This window comes from Notolabrus celidotus, chromosome 18, assembly GCF_009762535.1.
Source record: "Notolabrus celidotus isolate fNotCel1 chromosome 18, fNotCel1.pri, whole genome shotgun sequence".
NCBI classification, from domain to species: Eukaryota; Metazoa; Chordata; class Actinopteri; order Labriformes; family Labridae; genus Notolabrus; species Notolabrus celidotus.
The window spans coordinates 22,330,676-22,344,354 of NC_048289.1; the positions used below are offsets into that span (position 1 = coordinate 22,330,676).

Below are 13,679 nucleotides of genomic sequence, written 5' to 3' on the forward strand. Positions count from 1 at the left end.
TCATATAGCCTGTAGTTACAGCTTCTTTCATCAAATTACTATATTCTTCCAAGATTACAAGTTTCCTCTAATTAATTAATGGCTTTAATCTACTTCATTTACAAGTTTATTCTTGTAAATCAATCAAAAATTTGAGTTTTTCCACTTTTTTTCCCCCATAAATTAACAACTTAAATCTCATAAATGTATGAGTTCATTCTTGTACTTTTTTAATTTTTTTAAATATACAACTCTTCTGTTTCGGTTGTAATCTCATTCAAAGGTTACATTTTATATTATGGCTGTGTTCCTGAAATCTCCAATTTGTTTCATCCTGAATTCAGCCCATATCCCCCGTCATACCTAACAGAGTGACAACATATTATTTTTATTTTTTATTTATTTATTCATTCATTTATTAATTTTTATTTTTTACTTTTTTATTAATTTATTAATTTATTAATTTATTAATTTATTAATTTATTAATTTATTGTTAAAGTTAAATCTTTTGGGGATTTTGCACCTTTTACTAGAGAGGAGAGGAAAATGGATAGAGCTGGAAACCAGGGGAGAGAGTGGGGGAAAGACATGCGGGAAAGTGGCCAGAGGCTGGAACTGAACCCGGGCAAACTGCTTCATGGGCGTGTGATCTAACCGTTAGGCCAAGTCCACGCCCAACAAATTTATTTTTAAGATTATTTCTAAGGATTTAAAAAGATGTTTGACCAAAGTCACAATTTAAAGTAAAAAGTCTCCTGCACACAGTCATATTGTTTAAAGTTCATTAGTATCAAAACATTGCTGTGACGACGCTGCCACCAGGCCACTCCTGTGGCTGTTTTAGAAACTGTCTACTATACTACCAGTATATACTGATTTGGCCAAAATTCAGTATGTAGTATGCAGTGTGTGAACAAGAGTAAAATCTGCAGTATGCCAAAACTACCCAGATGTCTACTGAGTCATGAAAATGTCTCATCATGCAGTGGACCAGTCTCCCTCGGGTACTGTTTCCCACAATGCACAGCGCGGTTTCAAAAACAGCCACAGTGGCCTTTTTCCGAAACGGCCTGCTACACACTACCTACTAATGTAGTAGGCAGTAGGTATTGTCTGCTACATACTGCTTTTGAATTTAGTATGTAGTATGGCTGTTCTGTTCGATCTGTGTTGCAGTACGCTGGGTCAGACGTCACTGAATTTCCAGTTTCGGAAAGAGGAAGTAAACAACGGTGAAGCTTATAGAGAAACTGCTTCTTAGCATCCACTTATGATTTAAAAAGTTAGGAAGTGGTTTACATAGAGCGCTGTGCATTGTGGAAAAAAGTACGCGAGGCATACTGGTCCGATGCATACTGTGAAATGTTCCCAAATCAGTAGACACTGCTGATTTTGCTCTTGTTCACATACTACTTACTACATACTGAATTCTGTCCGGATTTGGAAACTATGTTGCAGGGGGCGTGTCCTAGCTGGGAGTTATCAGCTTGATGAGCTGCACCTGGGCATGCTGCACTCAGGCTATAAAAGATCTCCTGTCCCCTTCATTCTTTCTCTGACTCTCTGGCTGATATATTCTGTTCTGATCTACAAATATTATCTCACACACATTCACACACACACTAAACACTACTGACAAAATGTTACATTAAGTTTTCTTCTCTTTTTTTGTAAAAAAAAATGACTCCCTTTGCATTTTTCTACAATTGAAAGTACCAACAACAGAAAATGTGTTACGTTTAAATTCAAAGAAAACTACTAGCAAGCTGTTGCAACACAGTGCAAATACTTTATTTCAACATAGATCCTGCCTCTGGCAATACGAATAGCCAATCAAAGTTTAGGAGTTTGGAGAGGCGTCTGGGGTGGCCTATCACTTTTCAAAGGGGGCCCATGCCACCCCTCTGCTCACACCCCTGCTTATCTTAAGAGACTGAAGGGAAAATTTCACATTAGTGGGGAAAATGTAACATTTCTTATCACAAGTTGACTATAAAACACAAAAAATATTGCAGAAACAATATCCATTTTTTCGTTATCTTTTGTTACATTTCAATGCTTATCCATCTTAGTGGAGTCTGATGAGGAGAAGAACAATTTCTAAGTAATGTCACAATGTTTTATTTTACTTTATCTTTCAAAAATGATGAATTTAAGAAGGAAAGTAGGAATTATTGACCATTCATAACATTCAAAAAAATATCAAACCATAAAAACCACACATACTGCTCATGTGCACTAACTTGAGATGAGGTTTTAAGCAATCATTGGTCAACTCCAAAACATCAGTGTAAATTCAGATGGATGGTGTAACAGCTGGACTCCGAACTAACTCCAAATTAAAGGCTAATAAGTAAAAAAATAAACAGTTATGAATGGTGACAACAATCACTGCTCTGTTGTCTTTTGTTCCAAAAATAAACATTCACGCATCTCACTTTTGATTTACGCCTGGTTCCATCTCAATTTAAAGTTCCACTCTGACGATCAGGCCACACAAATCTAAATCTGCAATGACAGCCTGCAGTCCATCATAGACAAAGACAGAGACAAAAGCTCCATTCAAAATCCACCCTGTCCATTAACGGGGCATTTCCAGTGAGAAGAGGTCACATTCCTCCATCTTACAGCTAATAGCTGGCAGAGGATGATGGCAGAGCCCTCTTCAGGATTCTTCTTCCTGCTTGTATAATGAGGACTGGTTGAGGGCTGTCCTGGATGAGTCCCCGTGAAGCATAATGAATGATTCTGTCTTCTATCACTGCTTCACATCACATGAGATCATGTGGAAGTGACTGCGTGAGGACATCAGTGCGGTGTCGTGCAGCGAGGGGTTACTCTGTATCTCATTATGGAAAGAAAGGCAATTTGCAATCAAGTCCAAACAAGATAACGCAGTAAAAACAGGATGCATTACCGGTTTGCAATGTTGCATCAAAAGGGTCAGATGCGTTTATGTGGCTTGATTTGACGTAAGATTACAACAAAAGCAGGATGTTGATTTCATTCAGTACACTCTCTTTGACCATCTTCGTTTGTAATTGCACACCACAAGGGCAGTGAGGACATCTGAGTCCCGGAGATAAGCAGCTGTTTTTCAAGTCTAGAAAAAAAAAAAAGACAAGTCTACAGCAATCTTTCAGAAACCCAGAAGGTCATCCAACAAAACTTCTTTAATCCTCAGGAAACCTTTTTCCCAAGGGTATCAGATTTTTTGTTTTCCTTCAGATGGGCACAGAAGTCTTTGATTCTGGAAAAACCTTGGCTAAGTGTTGTTGAATATCCTTCTGAGTTCTTGAAAGATTGCCCTGGATTTTTTTTTTTTTTTTTAAGAAAAACAGATGTTGTGCTCTGTAACTTAGATGCTTGTACATGGGAGAAACAAAGGAGTCTGACCAGACATCTGCAGGCAGGATGTTTCAGTTCATATAAGGCACTATCAAAAGGTCAAAGTTCACTTTTTCCATCTGTTACAATGTCGTCAGCTTCATCTGGTGTCTGTCAGTCAGCGGGTGTTCCTATGAAGAATCTGATCCAACAGTTTCTGTAACAAGAAATCAAAAATAAAAATGATTACAGGACTTAGGACAGAACAGAGGAACCCAATGAGGTTGTGCTGTTTTACTGAATATTAGCACAGGTGTGATTAACAGGCAGCCTGTTGCATTACATCAATATACTGCATCACAACCGTGCTGATATACAGTATAACGGCACATTATAAAGTGTGAGTCCACAAACAGAATATAATAGTTCATTAATAAGCAGCATCGGGTTATTATTTTCTGATTATCTTATAATTTATTCCGCTCCACCGACACAGCTATCTCCACAATGGAGTTGGCGGGAACTGGACTGATGCCAAGCAGCACAATAACATTTTCCTGCACACTTGTTCCTGCTTCAACACAGACCAGCTACTTAGCATTTTGTGTGTTTATCTGTATGTTTCCATTTACATACAATAAGTGGAAATAAAGAGTCTGCTGACAGTAGGTTTGGGGGACTGTGTGATTCTGGATCAATCTTGACAAAGAATGTTTTTTTTTTATTTATTTTTTTTGCAAGACAAAAGACTGACAAAAGACTGACAAAAAATAATCAAAGACACAGACACATGAACACAGGAAGACAACTACAATGATGACAGGCACAGATTTCAAATGTCTTGGCATTCCAATAACCGACTATGGTTATGTGTGTGTGTGTGTGTGTGTGTGTGTGTGTGTGTGTGTGTGTGTGTGTGTGTGTGTGTGTGTTTGATGATGTGTGGTGCATGACTGTGTCTGTGATTGTGGATGTGTGGCACAGTAAGATGGATCTCTGGCATTGGAGGATAATGGCTAAAGGAAACATAGTAAGAGAGAAAAAAATAAAAGAATGTTTGCTGTAACATTATATATGTAATTTTTTTTTTTGATTTATATTTTTGGGCATGTTTGCCTTTAATTGATAGGATAGCTGAGGAGAGACAGGAAATGTGGGGAGTAGAGAGTTGGGGAAGACATACAGCGAATGGTAGACCGGCCGGGAATCAAACCGGCGACCCCTGCGACCCCTGCAACGAGGACTGTGGCTTCTGTATGTGGGGCGCTTAGACCGCTAGGCCACCAGCGCCCCATTATATATGTAATGTTAATAAACTTTAAACATCATTTGGTTTCGACCAAGCAATCTGATTGGACAAGAGACATGCCATGAGTGCTGATATACTGTAGAATGCAACCCCAATTCCATAAGAGTTGGGACACTGTTAAAAATGTAGATAGAACCAGAACTTAATGGTTTGCAAATTATTTAAAAACAATATGTAATAATGCAAACACAACATATCAAATGGTGAAATTGAAAATTGATGCCAATGGTGCAAATGCTGCCGGCAACATGTTTCAAAACAGTTGAGACAGGGGCATGCTATCATTGTGTTTCATCAACTCTTCTTTAACCACACTCTGCAAACCTTTGGGAACTGAGGAGACCAGTTCCTGGAGTTATGAAATTGAAAAGTCTCCTTTGTTGTATAGGTGATAAGTTGGGACTAAAGGCAGGCCAGTTTAGCACCTGGACTCTTCTACTACAGAGCTTGTAACAGAGTTGTAACACATGCAGAATGTAGTTTGGCATTGTCTTGCTACAATATGTAAGATCTCCCCTGAAAAAGGTGTTGTCTGAATGGCAGCATATGTTGCTCCGAAACCTGTATATATCATCCAACATTAATCTTGCCTTCCCAGATGTGTAAGCTACCTATGCAGTGGGCACTTGTGTATCCCTATACCATCAGGGATGCTGGCTTCTTAAGTGTTCATCTACAGAAAGCTGGGTGGTCCCTCTCCTTTTTAGAGCGGAGGATGTGGTGTCCATGATTTCCAAAAAGAATTTTCCACTTTGCCACAGACTGTCTAAAACGGACTCAGGCTCTTAGAAGTCCCCAGAGTTTCTGGATCATGTTTACATACGTTATCTTTTTGCATGTTACAGTTCCAATCTGTATTTGTTGATGCAGGGACAGACTGTGTTCATAGACAGTGGCTTTTGGATGTGATTTTTAACCAGGTAAAAGACTCATTGAGATTTAAAACCTCTTGTGCCCTGAGTGACCTGGCGAAGACGGCAGCACAAAACAGGTTCCAACACACAACAAGCACACAAAACAACACAAATAAAATACAGTCAAAGTTTCACATGATTACACCATGCAATCACAAGATCCAATGGAGTCTGTTTCTTTGTCTTTTATGATTGACTTGAATTCCCCCAGAGTTTCAAGATGTGTCAGTTTCAAGTCCTTCTGCACATCATTCCAGGTAAACTGTGCTAAAAATTTAAAAGCCTTTTTGCCCAGTTCAGTTCTGACTCTCAGGACCTGCAGCTGTGTGATGTCCTGAGAGCGCAGGCCATATCGGCTGAGGTTTCTACACATGTGTACACACAAGTATGCAGGGAGAAGTCCAAGAATAGATTTATAAATAAAAACCAGCCAGTGAGAGAGTCTATGACCGTATAAAGATAGATGGTGTGCGACAGCGTATAAGGAACAGTGATGTACATGATAGCTGCAACTGGTAATAAAACGCAAAGCACAGTGATATACAGGATCTAATTTCTATAAAACTGATCATTCATAAAAAGTTGGTCTCCATAGTCCAACAAGGGTTTGAGCCCATGCAGTGATTTCCACTACAGAGTCACATCTGTGCCAAAGATCATGGCCACCCAGTATCAGTTATTGCTTGTCCTTTTTGTACAGGGATTTTTCTAGATTCCTAAATTCTTGTAATGATATTATGCACTTTAGTTGATGAAATCCTCACATTCTTTGCAATTTATGCAGAGGAACATTACTCTGAAATTGGTTAACTATTTCCTCACCCGATCTCTCACAGTGATGAACCTCTTCCTTTCCCCAAACATTTTACAAAGTGTCTCAACTCTTGTGGAATTGGATTTGTACAACAGCACTGGAACTTTTCTTGATTAATCTAGCTAGGGCCTCTGAATCACACAAGAGGTTCTTTTTTCAATGCTTGTGTAATACGTACAGATAAATGAACGTATTCATAGAAGCTGGTCTACTAAGTGTTACCAGGGAAAGAGGAAGTTTAGGTTTCTTGGCAACAGTGTGCTCACAGTAAAGTTGTGGAACCAGCTTTTGGTGAAGCAGTGCTGATATTCGGCGTAACATTCACCCCCTCTCATGTGATATTGCTGAAGTGTTAGGAACACCTGAGGCAGAGTTATAAATGGAGATAAAAGGTGGTGTGGTCTATGTTTACTCTTTATCAGCAATCACTGAATGCCTTTTGTCCAGTCAAATTACTTGGTTGAAACTAACTTTTAAAATCAGGACAGGTATAAATAACTACACTCCTCCATGTGACATTTTTTTGTGACCATATTTCCCAGCTTCACATTGGAATGTACGCTACAGAAGTGAAATCCATCCCTGCCATCCTCAGACTCCCAATCTACAGGTCTTCAGCTCCCCTCTCAGGACCTGTCAGATCTCTGGCATCACCCCTGCCCCCCCTCTTCCATGCGTTATCTGCCACAGCAGCCGTGTGGGTGGAGCAGCTGTGCGCAGGCACACACACTGTCTGCATCTTGACTGAATGGTGGCACTGCACTGTAGCTGTCTCTGCCCCTGAAGGGCCTTTTGTTTCAAGAGGAACACAGGCCTCATACACTCAGCACAATGACACTGTTCACAGTTTCTGTCCATAATGAGAGGGAGAATGTGGGCTGCAAGAAGAGGGACTCAAATTCCTACTGCAAATAAAACTTTGTTTTATGATGGGTGATAATTATTAACTAATACATAACGACTAACAGCCCCCAAGACACACGCTGAAATGCAGTTTTATTTACAAAGATCAGGCTTTCTAATCCAACTGGTGTCAGAAGTGCAAGAGAGAATCAAACATTGGGCTACAGCGACCTCTGGTGGAAGACGAAACACATTGCTCTGAAGCAGGAACAAGCTTGGAAAAATCCCTTCAGAGCTCAAGTATTAAAACAGAACTTCAGATATTCATTACTGGTGTTTATTTCCTAAGATGTATTTAATCAGTGCAGCAACACACATTTTAAAAAGTCTTTTATAATGGTGTACACAAGTAAGGAATGCTAATTACAAAATAGTCCTGAAACCTCACAATTACTGTATCTGTCATGAGTTGCTTTTGTTTGTGTTGATTCCTGGTTTTATTTTGTAGATTTATCTTGTGTTTCATCCCTGTTTATATTCTGAATTGGTTGTTTGTTTCATAGTGATCCTTCTCTTGTGTTGTCTTCCTTGTGTGTGTATTCTCACTTGTTTCTAGTCTATTATGTTTCCTGTTTTATTTTGTTGTTTTGATCCCTGTGTGTGTGGTTTAGTTTTACTTCCTGGTCTTGTGTGTGTCCCTCCATTTTGATTGCACTAATTAGTTTCACCTGTGTCCTGTGTCCACACCTGTTGCTCGTTACCCCGTGTATTTGGTTTCTGCATTTCCCTTCTCCAGTGTTCATTGTGTTTTACTTTGTGCTCCCTGTGTTTTCTGTTGGACGTTTTGGATTTCGTTTTTGGACTCATTTTGTCTATACTTTTTGGCTTGTATTCTTTTATTATTACATTTCTCACTATAATGCACATTAGAGTCCACCTCTGTTTTCCCATTATGACATTATTAAACTTATGGTGATGGTGCCTTCAGCCACTACTAGACACTACTAGACGATGGAACAGCCTGCCGGAGGATCTGAGAGGAGCCCGAGATATTGAGACTTTTAAACGTAAACTAAAAATGTATCTATTCAGTCTGGCTTTTATGTAGGATTTAACAATTGTATTACTATAATGTTTCATATTGATTTTAATTTTATGAATCTGTTTTTTTTATCTACTCAGTTTTATTGATATTTTTAGACTTTATTTTATCTTCAACTCTTTTTATTTTTTTTAATTTTAACTATTTATATTCTTAATGTTAATTTGACGCTTTATCTTATTTTTATTACACATATTTTATTGTTGTTGGTGTACATAAGTCTCTATTTAAAAAAAAAAATATATATATATATGTATTTGTAATATGTTTTGCCATTATTTTATCTCTGCTTCCTTCTTGTTTTCAATTGCCGTAAAGCAATTGAATTGCATTTGATTTGTATAAAAGCTGCTTTATAAATAAAGCTTGATTGATTGATTTATCAAACTTTTCGGAAGCCTTGAAGAGCAAGGGCAAAAAAATGGGGTATACATTTTCTACATTTTGATCTAAATTTCCCAATAATACTTTTTCATGTACTTAACAAGTTAAAAAAAAAAAAAGATATTTTCAATATGAATTTTTTTTAATTCTTATATTTTTACCAGAATAAAATTAGATCAAAAACAATCAATGCAATTAAAAAGTCTTGTTTGCACACAATACACTGTAAACACCTTTCTTGTCTTAACAGTGCATGAAGAAATTTGAACTGGAAGAAAACACTTTTCATTACACCTTTTTTTTTTTTTTTTTCAATATCTGAATATATATTCTACTAAGCCCTAACTACAGGAGAGAAAAAAATTAGGCCAGACTTTAAAAATTGATTTCTTGTCTCTCACTTTCCTCACAAGGTCCTACAGGTCTGAATGGAAAAGCTACATAGCATATTAATGTTCTTTGTGGAGAATGTAATTTTAAAAATGAGGTGAAGAAACATTCACTGTATACTCAATAAAAAAAAGGGTTAACACTGATGGCCAACATTCGATCCCAGGTCCTGATGTCCATATTCAAAAGTGTCCTTGGGTAAGGCACTCAACTTCAAACTGCCCCCACTTGCTGTGCCAGTAGTGTGTGAGTTACCTAGCAGCCTCTGCCATCAGTGTATGAATGTGGTGTGTAATGTAAAAGCACTTTAAATGGTAGGTAGACAAGAATAAGTGCTATATACATACAGTCCATATACCGTAAAGATGTTAAGGACAGCTAATCAGAGAATACACATCCGGCTCAGTTGTGTGTTCGTTATATTAATTTGTACCAAAGTCAACCTGTCAGCCAAAACAAAACTACATCCACAATCACTTAAGTTGAAACTTTTCCAAACATCCTTCAAGTTTCACCTCATACGTCCGACTCAACAGTTAACCATGATGGAGTTGGTACGCACTGTGAAGCCATTATTTTCAGCAGCTGCACTGCTGTGAGGACAGAAATAGCAGCGTTATTGCTACAGCCATTTAGTGTTGGCCATTACTGCGAAATGTCTCAACCTTTGCACGGTTTAATTGAGCTTGTAAGAGAAAGGTGTGTTATTACTTGCTCAATTGCGTGTGGGTCATATACACAATTAATGTTCTGTTCAGTGTCTCAGGCTCGTTAGAGGACTTGTTAACACTGGCGAGCTGTTCTCAGGTTATTTGATGTGATTCCACGGGGATAAGGTTTCTGCTTCCTTTTTTCTGCATTCAAGAATTATTCAGTTTGAATTCATGTAAGATGTGCTAGTGGTGTTGACATCATCTTGTTTTATTTACGTATGGGCCCTTGAACTACAGTTTTCTCTCTTCACTGAAATTATTTGATGTTTACACACTGAAATATTAAAAGCAAACATTTCATGCTAGTTTTACACTTGCAACATTTAATCATATGGGAGTCATGAAGATGTATTTTTGCATCATTCATGATATAAATCCCCCGAATTCAGGCTGATATATTCAAAATAATAAAACTGAGATTCAATATCAAATCATGTAGTTTAATGGTGCTTAACTAAAGGTTATTAAGTTTAATAGTCATCTATGTCTGGACAAAAGGATAAAATGATTACCTTTTTAAAAAGTTCAACTCGCTGTTTGTTGGTCAAAAGCACCTCTCTCTTCTTCTCTTCCTCTTTCTTCTTCTTCACCTCTGCAGGTGTTCTGTAACAAAATCATAATTTAAAGCCTTTTAAAAGTGTCGGTCAAGTTGCTGATGAAGAAAAAACAAGAGTTATATAATTATAACAATGATATACAGCACCTTTAAAAGCAAGGAAGTATAAAGTACTTTGACAGAGGGGTAAACATAAGAGTAGAGCGGAGGAAAGCAAACATGATAGAGAACACATACAACAAAAGAGGACCTCAATAATGATAAAATTAATGTATTAAACCCAAACAATATAACATAGACACCAAGAAGACCAATGATGTTAGATAATGAAAGCAATTAAGAGATTCTGAAACAACAAAAAGAGATCAAAGCATTCAACAAATGGTAAAAGCAATAAAATGGCATAAAGATATGAAAAGAGATGGACACAAAATAAGATCAAAGCAGATACAGATCAAAGCAGTAATGTGAAAAAGTCACAAAAAAATGTACAAAAAAGAAATTGAAGCATTTATGAAAAAGGATAAAAGCAATACAAGAGACCATATCAATAAAATCAAGAGATAGACACACAAAAAAAAAAAATGCATAACCTAAAAAAGTCATAAACCCAAACACAGAAAGTAAAAACAAAAAAGAGAGATGAAGATATTAATAAAGAGATATAAGCAGAGAAAATAAAAGAGATTAAAGCAACAAAATAACCTAAAAGAATTTAAAAGAGAAACAGCAGAAAAGATAAAAGTAGTAAAAAAAACAAAGCAATGAAAGATAAAAGCAGTCAACACATCAATGCAATAACATTAAATAAAAGCCTTTAAAGTATTGAGTGTAAACAAAAATAATATAGATAGATTAATAACAGTAAAAACAGATCAAAGCAATAACATTAAATAAAGCAAAAGTGGGCAATTAAGAATAGGACCAAAACTATTATCATCAACAATAGTTGGCAACCAAGAATCAAGGTATTTATAGGTCCTTTCAGCCATTAATGACTATTCATTGATTATATTTATAAATACTTTACCGAATGTCATAATTAACATGTCTAACATTTGAACGTAGAGAACGCAGAGAGGAAGGTGTGGAGATAAGGAGAAAATAGTAATTGTGGTCAAATTCTTGCCAGAGAAACAACAGAAGCTTGATTCGTATGGAGATGTCACTGATACCTGCTCTGCCTTCACGTGTGAAGAAATACACGAGATAAGATTCAACCTGCTGTCCACAAAGCAGAAGCCTCAGACAGCATGCCAAGATGGAGATTGAGATAGAACTCACCGCTTAGATCGGAGCTGCATCTCTTTCCCAGCAATGGCTTTATCTCTGGGTTTCAAAAGGTTATCTGGAAACAAAGGCATGTACACACACATTCACACACACACACACACACACACACACACACACACACAAACACACACACATAGACAATGCTAGGTGAGTTGAAATCTTTGACATAAAGCAGTAAATCAATGTAGCTTTTCTGGTGCTTGGGACTGAAAAGCCTCAGAATCACCTGCAATCTCCCAGAATACATGTATTCAACTGTCTATAATATCTTTTCAAGACATTTTCAAAAAGCATAGTTAAGAATAGACTCTGAGTTTTATAGACATATACACACATTAATTCAAAACTGATAAAATCATGATTTAAGTGGTTTAAATCTTTCTTCCACAGCTGTATTTGACCCATCGGTGCATCTTCCTATCTTGACCAGTAGAGGGCAGAAAGAGCTAAAAATCATTCTTGATTATTTACTGTGAAGCCAGGATCTCTGAATGGAAATCTCATCAGGATGAACACTGCACCGAGAGCTTAATGATGTTTGAAGGTCAGCTCGAATTTGATGCCTGCAATCATTCGTAAACCTTGTTATTCAATAGAGGAACCCTTCAATACAATACATTCACAATAAAGCACTTTGTGATGAATCAAACTTGATGTGACTTTTATTGTTTCTGGCCACAGCTGAGCTCAGTGTGCTCAGTGTTATTTTCTCTTTTTCTTGACAGCTGGCATGAAAACAGTTTGTACTTTTTATTGCATTTCAGTCAGCCGCCTCTGTGTGTCACTCCACATAAAACACATTTGTTTTCTTTCTTTGAACAGGTAATTCATGTTATCTAATCTATTCTTTAACTTCTGTTTTTATGCCCCTCAGGATTCATACTCCCTGTATCACCATATCAGAATGGAAAGCTCTCACTCTTTTGATTTGGTGTACTTTTTAGAGAAAGTCAAAATGTCGCCTTAATTTGGTGTTGTACTTTTTTAAAGCTCCTGTAAGGAACTTTCAGAATGTGTTGAATTTGGTGCCCCCTGTGGACCTGGCAGACTTTGCTTATTTTGTCCCATACATGTGTAAGAAGGCCTCACAGCAAGAAGGTTCCTGGCTCAAATCACTGTGTGGAGTTTGGATGTTCCCAACAAGCATGTGTGGGTTCTCTCTGGGTACCCTAGCTACCTGCTACAGTCCAATGGCCACCTCATCAGGTTAATTGGTGTCTCTAAATTGCCCATATGTTCCAGTGGGTGCTCTCAATGTTAGCCCTGTGATGGACTGGCGGCCTGTCAAGGGTGTATCTGGCCTCTCACTCAGTGACAGCTAACTGTTAAAATAACCTGATAAAAAATCCTCACTGAAGCTTTAATTTTTTGTTTTTTGTTTTTTTTTATCAATTATTTTTTATGATTTGATCATATTTTGTATCTGTTTGTTGTCATGTAAAGCACTTTGGGCTACATGTTTGTACTTAAAGGCCCTGTGAGGAGTTTTGAACTGGCTGAGAAACAGACTGAAAATGATACCGATGCCTCTTTATGGCCTTCAATAGCAAACAAGACCATCAGCAGCAACACTGACACTTTCTCTGTTGTCATTTTGAGTGCCTGAAACTGCCCTGAGTGGGTAGGTGTCAGATCAGATGATGGACATCTCGCTTCAGAGACAGCCTTTATTTGACTGTTTTCATGGAAAAATAATCACATTGCCTGATAAAGTTGACTGTCAAAAGACAACAGGATGAGGTTTTTGTTGAAAACACTACTTTTGCATGTTTAGGACAAGAGATAAGAGGCATCACTTTGTCCACAAGGGGGCGCCAGAATCGATACAAAACAAAAGTTCCTCACAGCAGCTTTAAGTAGCTTTATAAATAAAGTTGTGTTGAGCTTTTCTATTCCACTGCTGTACACTAATAATAATAATAATAATAATTCAAAGGATTTATATAGCGCTTTTCTGAATACTCAAAGTCACTTTACATAAAATAAAAGTAAAAATAAAACAGGTAAATTAAAACAACAAGGACAGAGTTGGGGCGGTCCTAGAGGTCATGTGT

At 37.4% G+C, this 13,679-nt stretch overlaps 1 protein-coding gene across 1 annotated transcript in view; it reads right to left on the reverse strand.

Annotated features, from left to right (window-relative positions):
• Positions 1–1,747: 1,747 nt before the first annotated feature.
• Positions 1,748–13,679, reverse strand: part of c18h10orf90 (chromosome 18 C10orf90 homolog) — a 29,618-nt gene continuing 17,686 nt past the window's right edge. Inside the window, exons 10-12 of the mRNA XM_034707589.1 lie at positions 11,617–11,680; positions 10,289–10,379; positions 1,748–3,524 (exon numbers count right to left, since the gene is read on the reverse strand). Coding sequence (XP_034563480.1) covers positions 3,486–3,524; positions 10,289–10,379; positions 11,617–11,680 — 194 coding nt within the window. The 3' untranslated portion in view covers positions 1,748–3,485. The remainder of the gene's footprint in view (positions 3,525–10,288; positions 10,380–11,616; positions 11,681–13,679) is intronic.